This window comes from Oncorhynchus masou, chromosome 6 (assembly GCF_036934945.1).
Source record: "Oncorhynchus masou masou isolate Uvic2021 chromosome 6, UVic_Omas_1.1, whole genome shotgun sequence".
Taxonomy (NCBI): Eukaryota; Metazoa; Chordata; class Actinopteri; order Salmoniformes; family Salmonidae; genus Oncorhynchus; species Oncorhynchus masou.
In genome coordinates, this window is record NC_088217.1 from 11,197,510 (window position 1) to 11,215,009 (window position 17,500).

Consider the following 17,500-nt stretch of genomic DNA (forward strand, 5'->3'; position numbering starts at 1 on the left):
GCCTCAGTCTCTCCATGGGGACTACAGTGACCTCTGTCGAGTCCTGGGGAGACGCATCGTGCCTCAGTCTCTCCATGGGGACCACAGTGACCTCTGTCGAGTCCTGGGGAGACGCATCGTGCCTCAGTCTCTCCATGGGGACTACAGTGACCTCTGTCGAGTCCTGGGGAGACGCATCGTGCCTCAGTCTCTCCATGGGGACCACAGTGACCTCTGTCGAGTCCTGGGGAGACGCATCGTGCCTCAGTCTCTCCATGGGGACCACAGTGACCTCTGTCGAGTCCTGGGGAGACGCATCGTGCCTCAGTCTCTCCATGGGGACCACAGTGACCTCTGTCGAGTCCTGGGGAGACGCATCGTGCCTCAGTCTCTCCATGGGGACCACAGTGACCTCTGTCGAGTCCTGGGGAGACGCATCGTGCCTCAGTCTCTCCATGGGGACTACAGTGACCTCTGTCGAGTCCTGGGGAGACGCATCGTGCCTCAGTCTCTCCATGGGGACCACAGTGACCTCTGTCGAGTCCTGGGGAGACGCATCGTGCCTCAGTCTCTCCATGGGGACTACAGTGACCTCTGTCGAGTCCTGGGGAGACGCATCGTGCCTCAGTCTCTCCATGGGGACCACAGTGACCTCTGTCGAGTCCTGGGGAGACGCATCGTGCCTCAGTCTCTCCATGGGGACTACAGTGACCTCTGTCGAGTCCTGGGGAGACGCATCGTGCCTCAGTCTCTCCATGGGGACCACAGTGACCTCTGTCGAGTCCTGGGGAGACGCATCGTGCCTCAGTCTCTCCATGGGGACTACAGTGATCTCTGTCGAGTCCTGGGGAGACGCATCGTGCCTCAGTCTCTCCATGGGGACTACAGTGACCTCTGTCGAGTCCTGGGGAGACGCATCGTGCCTCAGTCTCTCCATGGGGACCACAGTGACCTCTGTCGAGTCCTGGGGAGACGCATCGTGCCTCAGTCTCTCCATGGGGACTACAGTGACCTCTGTCGAGTCCTGGGGAGACGCATCGTGCCTCAGTCTCTCCATGGGGACTACAGTGACCTCTGTCGAGTCCTGGGGAGACGCATCGTGCCTCAGTCTCTCCATGGGGACCACAGTGACCTCTGTCGAGTCCTGGGGAGACGCATCGTGCCTCAGTCTCTCCATGGGGACTACAGTGACCTCTGTCGAGTCCTGGGGAGAAAGCAGCCAGTGATGACTGAAGACTGAATTGAATCAATAGATCAGCCTCAAATGACACCATATTCCCTATATAGCACACCTCCTTTCACCAGAGACACATCCTAGCCTGACTGCCATTTAACGTCATTTCAACACTGGTTGAATTGACGTCATTACAACCATGATTTTAATACAACGCAAGGACTCGGATGTCTGCGAAAACTTTAGAGTTCAGACTTTTGACTTTAGAATTTAGAGTTTAGAATTTAGAGTTTAGAATTTAGACTTTAGAGTTTAGAATTTAGACTTTAGAATTTAGAGTTTAGAGTTTAGAATTTAGAATTTAGACTTTAGAATTTAGAGTTTGGGAGGTATTGTATTGAAGCAATAGAATCCAAACTGAAATGCTCAGTTTCACCACTCAGGGTTGGGGAGTTGGGGATGACATGTAACTGATTACAAAAAAACTGTAACTGTAATCTGCTATGTTACTAGCTATCCCATTGTTGGGGTACTGGATGACTGGAGTTGGGAAACACTGTTGGGGTACTGGAGGACTGGATTTGGGAACCACTGTTGGGGGTACTGGAGGACTGGAGTTGGGAACCACTGTTGGGGGTACTGGAGGACTGGAGTTGGGAACCACTGTTGGGGGTACTGGAGGACTGGAGTTGGGAACCACTGTTGGGGTACTGGAGTTGGGAACCACTGTTGGGGGTACTGGAGGACTGGAGTTGGGAACCACTGTTGGGGGTACTGGAGGACTGGAGTTGGGAACCACTGTTGGGGGTACTGGAGGACTGGAGTTAGGAACCACTGTTGGGGTACTAGAGTACTGGAGTTGGGAACCACTGTTGGGGGTACTGGAGGACTGGAGTTGGGAACCGCTGTTGGGGGTACTGGAGTACTGGAGTTGGGAACCACTGTTGGGGGTACTGGAGGACTGGAGTTGGGAACCGCTGTTGGGGGTACTGGAGTACTGGAGTTGGGAACCACTGTTGGGGGTACTGGAGGACTGGAGTTGGGAACCGCTGTTGGGGGTACTGGAGTACTGGAGTTGGGAACCACTGTTGGGGGTACTGGAGGACTGGAGTTGGGAACCAATGTTGGGGGTACTGGAGGACTGGAGTTGGGAACCAATGTTGGGGGTACTGAAGGACCGGAGTTGGGAACCACTGTTGGGGTACTGGAGGACTGGAGTTGGGAACCACTGTTGGGGGTACTGGAGTTGGGAACCACTGTTGGGGGTACTGGAGTTGGGAACCACTGTTGGCCTACTGGAGGACTGGAGTTGGGAACCACTGTTGGGGTACTGGAGGACTGGAGTTCGGAACCGCTGCTGGGGGTACTGGAGTACTGGAGTTGGGAACCACTGATGTGAATCACACTGCTGCTCTCTCAATAATGTGAATCACACTGCTGCTCTCTCAATTATTGTTTGTTGTGGATGTATATTTTAACCCAATAATGATTGAATTGAAGAAGTTTAAGCAAAGCTGCCTGTCAATCATTGTTTATGCAACCAGCAGACAGCCAATGAAAGATGCTCTCTTGCAACAGCTGCATTGACATAGTGTGGATCCCAGTCTCTATTGAATAAGAGTTTCAGGGAGTTCCTCCCTTTAAAACTCCTCCGTAGTATTGTGCTCCACAGATACAGTCAAAAAGAGGTTTATTTAAAGAAGACCACGAGTAGGGCTTCTATTGCTCAATCTAATTAGTGCTGATTCACCCAAAAACTAGACATATGCTTGAACTCGCACACTTCTGATAGACCTATGGTGGTTTCAAAATGGCACCCATAGAGAATCCTATTAAATTCAGTCAGTAATGTAATTCCTAATTATATGGTGTCAGCAACATAAACAATAGGCCTATGCAGCACATAGCATTCATTATTCAAGTCATGCAACTAGCACTTTTCAGTAGTGCTCAAAGTATGCCAGTCCACGAGAGCAGCGTTGATATTTCAACCATGTTTTGAAGCAGTGAGCCGAATCAGTCGTCCATGACAACAACATAAACAACAGAGGGAGGTCAATAAGTCCTTATTTTTCTGGTTATTTTTTTAGGTAAAACAATTAGACTAATCTATCTATATTTCAATATTTCCAAGTCCTATTCTTGAAGATCAAGGGGTATTTAATTCATTGAAATGACTGTAAATTAGACAGATTTGGTTTTTAATATGAAGCCTAATCATTGAATTATCTGTATTGAAGTAGAAAGTAATGAGTTAAAAGTCTACATAACCCATAAAGTAACAAACATCATCCACTAATGGCCAGCTATGTAAACTCTAACATTGATTTATGTCAATCAATCGGTAATATTCCTTGTTTGTCTTCTTCTAATGTAATCGTTACTTGATTACAACCAGTAGGTAACTAGTAACTGTAAGGGATTACATTAAGAATGTAACCTACCCAACCCTGCATGGGATACATAGTGGCTTGTAGAGAGAACACTTCAATATAGAACAGTATATATAGAACAGTATATAGAACTGTATATATAGAACATAGAACAGCATATAGAACTGTATATATAGAACAGTATATAGAACTAGAACAGCATATAGAACTGTATATATAGAACAGTATATAGAACTAGAACAGCATATAGAACTGTATATATAGAACAGTATATATGTCACCGCTGATATGTCGTCTCCAGTTTGAGTAGCCTGTCCTTCCTTCCTTCCTTCAATCAATCAATCAATCAATCAATCAATCAATCGATCAATCAATCAATCAATATGGTCCATTGAATGGTGAGCTGAAGGATCCCATGCTATTGAGGCTACTGAGGAGGCAAAGGGACATCAGAAGGCAGGACATCTGTTTCTCACTCTGTTTAATATTTGATGTGTCTGTGTTGTCGTCAGCCACTTGGTGCCCCCTGGGGCCACAGCTTCAGTATCTGGCTGCTCTAATCCAACTACACCAGAGCCAAGCCACACTCAGGTTACAGAACTACTAGTTGAGTCAAGGTCAAATAGGCAATCTACACACACACACACACACACACGCATGCGCACACACACACACACACACACAGATTACAGATATCCACTAGTAGAGTGAAGGACAAGATTCCAATCTTCCCATCTACCATCGTCAGGGTGAGTAGGACACCAGTAAAATATCTCTACATAAACTGTGAGAAGTGTTGTCTACAACATAGGGGGCAATACTGACTGCATCTGTTGAGGGATTGCCCGTTGCATAGGAACGATATCCTTTCCACATGTACCCAACATGGTCTAACATCATCACAGGAACAGGTGGCTAAAGCAAGAGGAGGCCACTTTGCAGTTCATCTCTATGTTCTTAAGGAGTCACCAGAAGTTCAACTCCATGTTACTGAGGAGACAGCAGGAGTTCAGCTCTATGTTCTCGAGGAGACAGCAGAAGTTCAGCTCTATGTTCTCGAGGAGACAGCAGAAGTTCAGCTCTATGTTCTCATGGAGACAGCAGAAGTTCAGCTCTATGTTCTCAAGGAGACAGCAGGAGTTCAGCTCTATGTTCTCATGGAGACAGCAGAAGTACAGCTCTATGTTCTCAAGGAGACAGCAGAAGTTCAGCTCTATGTTCTCGAGGAGACAGCAGAAGTTCAGCTCTATGTTCTCATGGAGACAGCAGAAGTTCAGCTCTATGTTCTCAAGGAGACAGCAGGAGTTCAGCTCTATGTTCTCATGGAGACAGCAGAAGTACAGCTCTATGTTCTCAAGGAGACAGCAGAAGTTCAGCTCTATGTTCTCGAGGAGACAGCAGAAGTTCAGCTCTATGTTCTTGAGGAGACAGCAGAAGTTCAGCTCTATGTTCTCGAGGAGACAGCAGGAGTTCAGCTCTATGTTCTCATGGAGACAGCAGAAGTTCAGCTCTATGTTCTCAAGGAGACAGCAGAAGTTCAGCTCTATGTTCTCGAGGAGACAGCAGGAGTTCAGCTCTATGTTCTCGAGGAGACAGCAGGAGTTCAGCTCTATGTTCTCGAGAAGACAGCAGGAGTTCAGCTCTATGTTCTCGAGGAGACAGCAGAAGTTCAGCTCTATGTTCTCAAGGAGACAGCAGAAGTTCAGCTCTATGTTCTCGAGGAGACAGCAGGAGTTCAGCTCTATGTTCTCGAGGAGACAGCAGAAGTTCAGCTCTATGTTCTCGAGGAGACAGCAGGAGTTCAGCTCTATGTTCTCGAGGAGACAGCAGAAGTTCAGCTCTATGTTCTCGAGGAGACAGTAGGAGTTCAGCTCTATGTTCTCGAGGAGACAGCAGAAGTTCAGCTCTATGTTCTCGAGGAGACAGCAGGAGTTCAGCTCTATGTTCTCGAGGAGACAGCAGGAGTTCAGCTCTATGTTCTCGAGGAGACAGCAGAAGTTCAGCTCTATGTTCTCGAGGAGACAGCAGGAGTTCAGCTCTATGTTCTCGAGGAGACAGCAGGAGTTCAGCTCTATGTTCTCGAGGAGACAGCAGGAGTTCAGCTCTATGTTCTCGAGGAGACAGCAGGAGTTCAGCTCTATGTTCTCGAGGAGACAGCAGGAGGTCAGCTCTATGTTCTCGAGGAGACAGCAGGAGTTCAGCTCTATGTTCTCGAGGAGACAGCAGGAGTTCAGCTCTATGTTCTCGAGGAGACAGCAGGAGTTCAGCTCTATGTTCTCGAGGAGACAGCAGAAGTTCAGCTCTATGTTCTCAAGGAGAGAGCAGGAGTTCAGCTCTATGTTCTCGAGGAGACAGCAGGAGTTCAGCTCTATGTTCTCGAGGAGACAGCAGAAGTTCAGCTCTATGTTCTCGAGGAGACAGCAGGAGTTCAGCTCTATGTTCTCGAGGAGACAGCAGGAGTTCAGCTCTATGTTCTCGAGGAGACAGCAGGAGTTCAGCTCTATGTTCTCGAGGAGACAGCAGAAGGTTGAAACCTAAGTGCTCATGCGGTGACGGTGATGCTGAGTTGGGATGTAAAGGGATCCGGGACTAATGGAGAGAGTCAGGATGTAGCTGCTGCCTCCCCATCCTCCCTTCTGGTCCTTCCAGAGCTCCAGGCCTGATCATATTCTGCTGCCCTGGGACAGAATGCTGTAAACTGAGCCCTCTGTCTGTGTGTGTGTGTGTGTGTGTGTGTGTGTGTGTGTGTGTGTGTGTGTGTGTGTGTGTGTGTGTGTGTGTGTGTGTGTGTGTGTGTGTGTGTGTGTCCAACTAGCCCTGTTGAAGTCACCTTTCTATAGCTCTGTTCTGGACGGGACACCTATCTATTTACTGCAGGGGAAATGAGTGAAGATAATTTGATACAGACCCAGGGCAATGCTTAGAGCAGTGTTTCCCAAACTCAGGCCTGTGGACCCCAAGGGGTGAGCGTGTTTTGTTGTTGCTCGAGCACTCCACAGCTAATTAAAATAATCAACTAATCATTAAGCTTTGATTATTTGAATCAGCTGTGTAGAGCTATGGCAAAAACCAACACACACACGGACGCAAGCATTTACACACACACACACACACACACACACACACACACACACACACACACACACACACACACACACACACACACACACACACACTTTCCTTATCCACCAACACAAAGCTTATGATAATAAAGAGTGGAATCATTTTGTCTCATCATCTCTTCTATTGGTTCCAGTGACCAAATTACTCCAGATAAATACTCCCTATTGGTTGTACACACTGACAGGGGAGAGGTGTGTGGATAAATACATTATGTATTATCTTTGGGGTTTTCTAAGTCTCTCTCCCACTAGGGATTTTAACCGCCAACTCCAGCCTGGTGTTTATTTCACTGATGGTTGTGTTTATCTTCCATTTCCAGGGGCTTTATATGTCCCAGTGGACCTAACCACTCAGCGGAGGGATACATACATCACCGGAGGTGTTGTTAGTCCCAGTGGACCTAACTACTCAGCGGAGGGATACATACATCACCAGAGGTGTTGTTCGTCCCAGTGGACCTTACTACTCAGCGGAGGGATACATACATCACCGGAGGTGTTGTTCGTCCCAGTGGACCTTACTACTCAGCGAAGGGATACATACATCGCCGGAGGTGTTGTTCGTCCCAGTGGACCTAACCACTCAGCGGAGGGATACATACATCACCGGAGGTGTTGTTAGTCCCAGTGGACCAAACTACTCAGCGGAGGAGGGGTAGTATTAGGAAGACATCCCTGACAGGATATGTTGATATACCTTAACACCAATAACACTGCTACCCACTCGGTTTTTCGGATTACTGCCTTGCCTGGTTCACCAATGACTTTGCAGACAGAGTTCAGTGTGTCAAATCGGAGGGCATGCTGTCCGGTCCTCTGGCAGTCTCTATGGGGGTGCCACAGGGTTCAATTCTCGGGCCGACTCTTTTCTCTGTATATATCAATGATGTTGCTCTTGCTGCGGGCGATTCCCTGATCCACCTCTACGCAGACAACACCATTCTATATACTTCCGGCCCGTCCTTGGACACTGTGCTATCTAACCTCCAAACGAGCTTCAATGGATGCAGTTTATCACAGTGCCATCCGTTTTGTCACTAAAGCACCTTACACCACCCACCACTGCGACTTGTATGCTCTAGTCGGCTGGCCCTCGCTACATATTCGTCGCCAGACCCACTGGCTCCAGGTAATATACAAGTCCATGCTAGGTAAAGCTCCGCCTTATCTCAGTTCACTAGTCACGATGGCAACACCCACCCGTAGCACGCGCTCCAGCAGCTGTATCTCACTGATCATCCCTAAAGCCAACACCTCATTTGGCTACCTTTCATTCCAGTACTCTGCTGCCTGTGACTGGAACGAATTGCAAAAATCCCTGAGGTTGGAGACTTTTATCTCCCTCACCAACTTCAAACATCTACTATCTGAGCAGCTAACCGATCGCTGCAGCTGTACATAGTCTATTGGTAAATAGCCCACCCATTTTCACCTACCTCATCCCCATACTGTTTTTATTTATTTACTTTTCTGCTCTTTTGCACACCAATATCTCTACCTGTACATGACCATCTGATCATTTATCACTCCAGTGTTAATCTGCAAAATTGTAATTATTCGCCTACCTCCTCATGCCTTTTGCACACAATATATATAGACTCCCCTTTTTTTCTGCTGTGTTATTGACTTGTTCATTGTTTACTCCATGTGTAACTCTGTGTTGTCTGTTCACACTGCTATCCTTTATCTTGGCCAGGTCGCAGTTGCAAATGAGAACTTGTTCTCAACTAGCCTACCTGGTTAAATAAAGGTGAAATAAAAAAAATAAAAATAAAAATTAAACTCCTCTCTTTATAAATATATGTTTTGTACTACAGTGCTCTGATCCAATTGTGTGTAACAAACAAAAAAATAAAAACACAAGGCTACACTGGTTCATGCAGGAAATTGCGGCCTCTATTTTCGGCTGTAAGTCGTTGCAAGTGTCAAAGGCACGTCAGTTTGCAATTTCTTCATGTAAAAACAACCGCACGAGCATTTTACAGCCCTTACGCCAGGTTCAGCAATTCTCGATTGTCTCAAGGTTTACAAATCCTGTCTCCTCCCCTTCATCTACACTGAGTGGATTTAACAAGTGACATCAAATTGTATTTGTCACAGAGGCAGTAAGTGTAGACCTTACAGTGAAATGCTAACTTACAAGCCCTTAACAAACAATGCTTTAAAAAAATTCAATAAGTGTTAAATAAAAAATAGATTAGTAAAAAATTGAAAATAAAAGAAACAAATAATTAAACAGCAACGGTAAAATAACAAGCGAGGCTATATACAGGGGGTACCGGTACAGAGTCAATGTGGAGGCTATATACAGGGGGTACCGGTACAGAGTCAATGTGGAGGCTATATACAGGGGGTACCGGTACAGAGTCAATGTGGAGGATATATACAGGGGGTACTGGTACAGAGTCAACGTGGAGGCTATATACAGGGGGTACCGTTACAGAGTCAATGTGGAGGCTATATACAGGGGGTACCGGTACAGAGTCAATGTGGAGGCTATATACAGGGGGTACCGGTACAGAGTCAGTGTGGAGGCTATATACAGGGGGTACCGGTACAGAGTCAATGTGGAGGCTATATACAGGGTGTACCGGTACAGAGTCAATGTGGAGGCTACATACAGGGTGTTACAGTACAGAGTCAATGCAGAGGCTATATACAGGGGGTACCGGTACAGAGTCAATGTGGAGGCTATATACAGGGGGTACCGGTACAGAGTCAATGTGGAGGCTATATACAGGGGGTACCGGTACAGAGTCAGTGTGGAGGCTATATACAGGGGGTACCGGTACAGAGTCAGTGTGGAGGCTATATACAGGGGGTACCGGTACAGAGTCAATGTGGAGGCTATATACAGGGTGTACCGGTACAGAGTCAATGTGGAGGCTACATACAGGGTGTTACAGTACAGAGTCAATGCAGAGGCTATATACAGGGGGTACCGGTACAGAGTCAATGTGGAGGCTATATACAGGGTGTTATGGTACAGAGTCAAGGTGGAGGTTATATACAGGGTGTTACGGTACAGAGTGAATGTGGAGGCTATATACAGGGGGTACCGGTACATAGTCAATGTGGAGGTTATATACAGGGGGTACCGGTACAGAGTCAATGTGGAGGCTATATACAGGGGGTACCAGTACAGAGTCAATGTGGAGGTTATATACAGGGTGTTACGGTACAGAGTCAATGTGGAGGTTATATACAGGGTGTTACTGTACAGAGTCAATGTGGAGGCTATATACAGGGGGTACCGGTACAGAGTCAATGTGGAGGCTATATACAGGGTGTTACGGTACAGAGTCAATGTGGAGGCTATATACAGGGGGGTACCGGTACAGAGTCAATGTGGAGGCTATATACAGGGTGTTACAGTACAGAGTCAATGTGGAGGCTATATACAGGGTGTTACAGTACAGAGTCAATGTGGAGGCTATATACAGGGTGTTACAGTACAGAGTCAATGTGGAGGCTATATACAGGTCCTTTTGGACCTCAACCTGGCACTCCGGTACCGCTTGCCGTTCGGTACCAGTAAGGCATCCTATGTCAGTCTATGTCATGGACAGAGCGTGTGTTCCAAATGTTTTGGTTTATTAAAAAATAGAGTCCTATTCAACACTGCATGAATGTAGGGAATCGATGCAACTTTACCTTGTGTCTCTGAGAGGAAAAATGGGTCACCATGGATACCGTGATGAAGGTGCAAAGCCACCCACTTGAGTGCTTGGCCCTGGACTTTTCTTCCATTTCACACACTTAATGATTCTCTCTGTTCTCCTTTAGCAAAAAAATGATAGTTATTTCTTAGCAAAGCAGTTATCAGGTTATCTTTGGTTCTCAGAAAACAGCTGCAGATATTGTACATTAACTACCCATTAATAACGATTTTTCCAGTTAAAACGAGGCTGTGCTGGCAGAGGTGCATGGCCTTCTGTTTTGTCTCTAATATCTGTGATAAGGGTTGAGGCTGTTGGTTTGAAAGTACAGATGATTATCAGTATTTTTTTAAGGATAACAGGACCCCGTCAAGTATAATCTATGTCTACATTTTATATTATATAGACAATATGATAAATCTATTCCTATTATCTATGCCTCTAGGAGGTGGATGGGTTAGGGTCAGGGTTAGGGTCAGGGTTAGAGTCAGGGTTAGTGTTAGGGTCAGGGTTGGGGTTAGAGTCAGGGTTAGGGTTAGGGTCAGGGTTAGGGTTAGGGTCAGGGTTAGGGTTAGTGTTAGGGTTAGGGTCAGGGTTAGGGTCAGGGTTAGTGTTAGGGTTAGGGTCAGGGTCAGGGTTAGGGTTAGTGTTAGGGTTAGGGTCAGGGTTAGGGTCAGGGTTAGTGTTAGGGTTAGGGTCAGTTAGTGTTAGGGTCAGGGTTAGTGTTAGGGTTAGTGTTAGTGTCAGGGTTAGGGTCAGGGTCAGGGTCAGGGTTAGGGTTAGGGTCAGGGTTAGAGTCAGGGTCAGGGTTAGTGTTAGGGTTAGGGTCAGGGTTAGGGTTAGGGTCAGGGTTAGAGTCAGGGTCAGGGTTAGTGTTAGGGTCAGGGTTAGGGTCAGGGTTAGGGTCAGGGTTGGTGTTAGGGTCAGGGTTAGGGTTAGGGTCAGGGATAGGGTTAGGGTCAGGGTTAGAGTCAGGGTTAGGGTCAGGGTTAGGGTTAGGGTTAGTGTTAGGGTCAGGGTTAGGGTTAGAGTCAGGGTTAGAGTCAGGGTTAGTGTTAGGGTCAGGGTTGGGGTTAGAGTCAGGGTTAGGGTTAGGGTCAGGGTTAGGGTCAGGGTTAGGGTTAGTGTTAGGGTCAGTGTTAGGGTTAGGGTCAGGGTTAGGGTTAGGGTCAGGGTTAGGGTCAGGGTCAGGGTTAGGGTCAGGGTTAGTGTTAGTGTTAGGGTCAGGGTCAGGGTCAGGGTTAGGGTTAGTGTTAGGGTTAGTGTCAGGGTTAGGGTTAGGGTTAGTGTTAGGGTTAGGGTGTTAGGAAGGAGAAGACTGGTCATGGATTGAGATGTGCTGCAGAGGGTTAGGGTTAGGGTTAGGGTTAGTGTTAGGGTTAGGGGTTAGGGTTAGTGTTAGGGTTAGGGTTAGTGTTAGGGTGTTAGGAAGGAGAAGACTGGTCAGGGTTAGGGTTAGGGTTAGTGTTAGGTTTAGTGTTAGGGTTAGGGTTAGTGTTAGGGTTAGTGTTAGGGTCAGGGTTAGGGTCAGTGTCAGGGTCAGGGTTAAGGTCAGGGTTAGGGTTAGGGTTAGGGGTTAGTGTTAGGGTTAGTGTTAGGGTGTTAGGAAGGAGAAGACTGGTCAGGGTTAGGGTTAGTGTTAGGGTTAGGGTCAGGGTCAGGGTTAGGGTTAGGGTTAGTGTTAGGGTTAGTGTTAGTGTTAGGGTTAGGGTTAGGGTCAGGGTTAGGGTCAGTGTCAGGGTCAGGGTTAAGGTCAGGGTTAGGGTCAGGGTTCGGGTTAGGGTCAGTGTCAGTGTCAGGGTCAGGGTCAGGGTCAGGGTTAGGGTTAGGGTTAGGGTCAGGGTTAGGGTTAGGGTCAGGGTCAGGGTCAGGGTTAGGGTTAGGGTTAGGGTCAGGGTTAGGGTCAGGGTTAGGGTGTTAGGAAGGAGAAGACTGGTCATGGATTGAGATGTGCTGCAGATGTGATTTCAGGGAATCTTGAAAGCGACTCCAAGAAATGCTGTCAAAACTGTCATCAGGTGATATGGAGGGATTTCAAATAAAGATTTCACATTCCTGTCAGGTAAAAACAGAACACTGTCATTACTGCCGGGTAAAAACAGAACACTGTCATTACTGCCGGGTAAAAACAGAACACTGTCATTACTCCCGGGTAAAAATAGAACAATGTCATTACTGCCGGGTAAAAACAGAACACTGTCATTACTGCCGGGTAAAAATAGAACACTGTCATTACTGCCGGGTAAAAATAGAACACTGTCATTACTGCCGGGTAAAAATAGAACACTGTCATTACTGCCGGGTAAAAACAGAACACTCTCATTACTGCCGGGTAAAAACAGAACACTGTCATTACTGCCGGGTAAAAACAGAACACTCTCATTACTGCCGGGTAAAAACAGAACACTGTCATTACTGCCGGGTAAAAACAGAACACTGTCATTACTGCCGGGTAAAAACAGAACACTGTCATTACTGCCGGGTAAAAACAGAACACTGTCATTACTGCCGGGTAAAAACAGAACACTGTCATTACTGCCGGGTAAAAACAGAACACTGTCATTACTGCCGGGTAAAAACAGAACACTGTCATTACTGCCGGGTAAAAAGAGAACACTGTCATTACTGCCGGGTAAAAACAGAACACTGTCATTACTGCCGGGTAAAAACAGAACACTGTCATTACTGCCGGGTAAAACCAGAACACTGTCATTACTGCCGGGTAAGAACAGAACACTGTCATTACTGCCGGGTAAAAACAGAACACTGTCATTACTGCCGGGTAAAAACAGAACACTGTCATTGTTGCCTGATGCATAAACATGATACTGGTGAAATTCAGTCATTCGTAGTCAGAGCGATATACTGTGCAAAGGTTATAGTGAAATCAATATGCTGATGTGGCAGAGCATTGTCCACAAATAACAGCCTGCCATTCAGCATGCAAACCATGTTTTATCTAGAGGTAACAGTCAAGGGGACAATGGCAAAGTGCAGTCAAAAGCCCAAATATCAATACATCTCTATCCATTTACTTTCACTGACTACGCTACACAATTCCTTTCAATTGCAATGGATTTCCCAGTGTTGCAATATTAAGGGAAAAGTGGAAGCACTGTAATGTGTAAGAAAGGCTCGGAGACAGATAGATTACATCAGTACACAGTAAACCCCATGAAATGTGCAAGAAAGGCTCGGACACAGCTAGATTACATCAGTACACAGTAAACCCCATGTAATGTGTAAGAAAGGTTCGGACACAGCTAGATTACATCAGTACACAGTAAACCCCATGTAATGTGTAAGAAAGGCTCGGAGACAGCTAGATTACATCAGTACACTGTAAACCCCATGTAATGTGTAAGAAAGGCTCGGACACAGCTAGATTACATCAGTACACAGTAAACCCCATGAAATGTGTAAGAAAGGCTCGGACACAGCTAGATTACATCAGTACACTGTAAACCCCATGAAATGTGTAAGAAAGGCTCGGAGACAGCTAGATTACATCAGTACACAGTAAACCCCATGAAATGTGCAAGAAAGTTTCGGACACAGCTAGATTACATCAGTACACAGTAAACCCCATGTAATGTGTAAGAAAGGCTCGGGCACAGCTAGATTACATCAGTACACAGTAAACCCCATGTAATGTGTAAGAAAGGCTCGGACACAGCTAGATTACATCAGTACACAGTAAACCCCATGAAATGTGCAAGAAAGGCTCGGACACAGCTAGATTACATCAGTACACAGTAAACCCCATGAAATGTGTAAGAAAGGCTCGGACACAGCTAGATTACATCAGTAGCTAGTAGTAGTAGTAGTAGTAGTAGTAGTAGTCTTGGAAGGATTCGGGACCACACTCTTTCCCTCTGAAGTTATTCTATTATCACTTTTATCACCAGCGGCAATACTAATAATCACTACCCGGCTACTGTACCTCTCTGAAGGCCTCCGGACCACACTCTTTCCCTCCGAAGTTATTCTATTATCACTTTTATCACCAGCGGCATTACTAATAATCACTACCCGGCTACTGTACCTCTCTGAAGGCCTCCGGACCACACTCTTTCCCTCTGAAGTTATTCTATTATCACTTTTATCACCAGCGGCAATACTAATAATCCCCACCCGGCTACTGTACCTCTCTGAAGGCCTCCGGACCACACTCTTTCCCTCTGAAGTTGCACTCCAGCAGCATATCTTCTATACGGTGTCTGGTGCGGTTGTGGAACTCATCGAGGCTGAACCTGGATCCCTGGCGGTCGGGCTCGGGGGCCAGGGGGATCCCAGGGGCCATGTTGTCTTCATACCCCAGCAGCTGGCCCATGAACAGCAGGTCACTATAACTGATCTGGGAGCGGCGGAAGTAGTTGTAGTTGCAGAAGGTGACGGCCGGGAAGGTCAAGTTTGGGGCATTTCTCTCGTCCAGCATTGTGACGTGATCGTAGGACAGGTAGTAGACGACGCGGTCGAACACCTGGAGGAGGAAAGCAGAGAGAGCTAACAGGAAGACGATGGCCCAGAGGCCCTGGCGCACGCTGAACTTCTTGTCTTCTGCGAAGATGTGGTTGGCGCCGTGGAGCGAGCAGCCGTCGAAGAACTCTGCGAGGCTGTCTAACTGGCTGGCGTCGTCTTCATCTTCGTCATACACGTCCAATTCATCACACCCGTCCTCCTGGTAATCCCCCCGACCGCCGCCATCACCGGATTTGATCCCCTTGCGGTAGCGGTCGTTGAAGCCGTCTTTTCCCAGTCCTCTGGGCTCGTCGTCGGCCGAGAAGGAGATGCTGCACATGATGCGGACGGGCATGGTGGCGGCTTGGCTGGGTTGGTCTGGAAGAAACTGGTCTGTAATCAGGCATAGACAAATAGAAGCAGACCAAGTGTGACAATTCAAAATGTCGGGAAAATGTAAAGAGAAGAAGAGAGCTGAGCCGTACTGAAAGTCCAAACAAGAGCCCAAAGTCACGTCCAACTGAATCAGGTAAACTGGTGCTGTGATGGGTCTGACTGTTGATGACGCTTAGTCAGAAAAAGAAAGGAACAGCGATTCACAAGCTCAATCAACAACTCATGAACTCGCTGTCCCCAAACAAGATTAGAAGTTTCTGTTTTCTTGAAGGAAAGAAGAACACAACGAATGGTAACAATCCGATTAACTGGAGTTCTTATCTTCTCTCATTCTCTCTCATCATATCATCTCTTCTCTCATCCCACATCTGTGGTCAGTGATCCGGGAGTGTCAGGGATGTTAAGATGCCCTGCCCAGGGTTAGTCCTTCCCTTTATAGTGCAGTTGCACGTCCATATAGAAGAAGAGGCAGGAGATCAGTTAGCACATACAGAGGGAGTTCAGAGAGGAGGAGATCAGTGATGGTTCTATGAGGGGAACGACACAGAATACTCCCTGAGAGCCCAGCCACAGGTCACTGTGTCAAGGCAGAGTTACACCATGCACTTACAGGAAGCACTGCTGTTTTACGCATAACACACAGAGAAAGAGAGAGAGAGAGGGAGAGAGAGAGAGAGAGGGAGAGAGAGAGAGAGGGATCAGAATCCTAGTACTATTGGATTGGAATAGAATTCCCAATAAAGTTCCAACAATTCTAAATAATTCCCAATAAAGGTCAAACAATTCTAAAAAGAATCCCAATAAAGTTCCAACAATTCTAAAAAGAATCCCAATAAAGTTCCAACAATTATAAAAAGAATCCCAATAAAGTTCCAACAATTCTAAAAGAATTCACTATAAAGTTCCAAACAATTCCAAAAGAATTCCAACAAAAATCCAATAGAAATGTTGCTTAAGACTTTTGGTGAAGTGGTGAAGCGCATAGAGTGTAAAAACGCCTGTCCTCGGTTGCAACACTCACTACCGAGTTCCAAACTGCCTTTGGAAGCAATGTCAGCACATTAACAGTTAGTCAGGAGCTTCATGAAATGGGTTTCCATGGCCAAGCAGCCGCACACAAGCCTAAGATCACCATGTGTAATGCCAAGCATCGGCTGGAGTGGTGTAATTGGACTCTGGAGCAGTGGAAATGCATTCTCTCAAGTGACGAATCACGCTTGAACGTCTAGCAGTCCGACAGATGAATCTGGGTTTGGCGGATGCCAGGAGAACGCTACCCGCCCGAATGCATAGTGACAACTGTAAAGTTTGGCGGAGGAGGAATAATGGTCTGGGGCTGTTTTTCAGGGTTTGGGCCCCTTAGTTCCAGTGAAGGGAAATCTTAACCCTACAGCATACAAAATGTCCACGTTTATAGTCTCTGTCAACCACACACAACGCAGAGTTACAGCGGTGCAGTATAGCACCGGCGACACTAGCTAAAACATGGATCTATGGGCTGTATGCGATTATGGAGAGCGAATGAAATTGTTTCTTTGTCATCCTGCTAGCTAGTGATTTATCCTTCAGCTAGTATCAGCAAGAGATTAACAACAATAGCCTCATTACTGCAGCTATCTAGCTAGCTAACACTGACTAGACCATAAAGTAACACACATGGACATGCATTGCCAAACAACGCTGCTGTCACCTGGTTTGGAGTATGTTAACATGGCTGAGCGGCTGACGGCTCCAAGGTCTTTGCTGTGTGAACACAAAAGAGATTGACTGTCAACACTGTTCAGAGGTGCTAAGTACTGTCGGCAGGCACACGTTTGACAATCCTACAGGTGTCTGAGCTATAACTCCAAGCTGTCTGCAAGCCGTCTGGGAGAAAAGCTGATGAACAGAAATCAAACACAATTAAGCCATTCAGTGGGATTGCTGAAATTTGATCCCTTTCTGCTACTTTGAGACATTGGATATGAAGTTGGCAAACGTGTGTTTAAAGACATTTGAGGGTTCAAGTCCATCTGGATTGCTGAAGCGCGACAGTTTGCATAATAAAAATGTGAAGGTCATTTCCGATTGAGCCGACATTTACCATGAATGCAGCATGCAGTATGTGGAACACCCATTTCATGAAGCTCCCGACTAACAGTTATTGCGCAGAAGTTGCTTTCAGAGGCAGTTTGGAACCGGTGGTGAGTGTTGCAGCTGAGGACAAATTATTTTTACTTCAGCACTCGGAGGTCCTTTCTGTGAGCTTGTGTGGCCTACCACTTTGCAGCTGAGCCATAGCAGCTCCTAGAAATTCCCACTTCACAATAACAGCCC

At 46.8% G+C, this 17,500-nt stretch overlaps 1 protein-coding gene across 7 annotated transcripts in view; it reads right to left on the reverse strand.

The window, feature by feature from the left end:
- LOC135541351 (acid-sensing ion channel 1B) overlaps positions 1-17,500 on the reverse strand; it is a 376,245-nt gene that overhangs the window by 114,154 nt on the left and 244,591 nt on the right. The window contains exon 1 of one of the 7 annotated variants that reach the window (XM_064967526.1): positions 14,475-15,690. The exons of 3 other annotated variants lie outside the window; for them this stretch is intronic. In XM_064967526.1, coding sequence (XP_064823598.1) covers positions 14,475-15,143 — 669 coding nt within the window. In that variant the 5' untranslated portion in view covers positions 15,144-15,690. Of the gene's footprint in view, positions 1-14,270; positions 14,302-14,372; positions 14,393-14,474; positions 15,708-17,500 lie in introns of those variants that run through there. 3 more of the 7 variants (XM_064967534.1, XM_064967531.1, XM_064967529.1) reach the window with 3 other exon arrangements.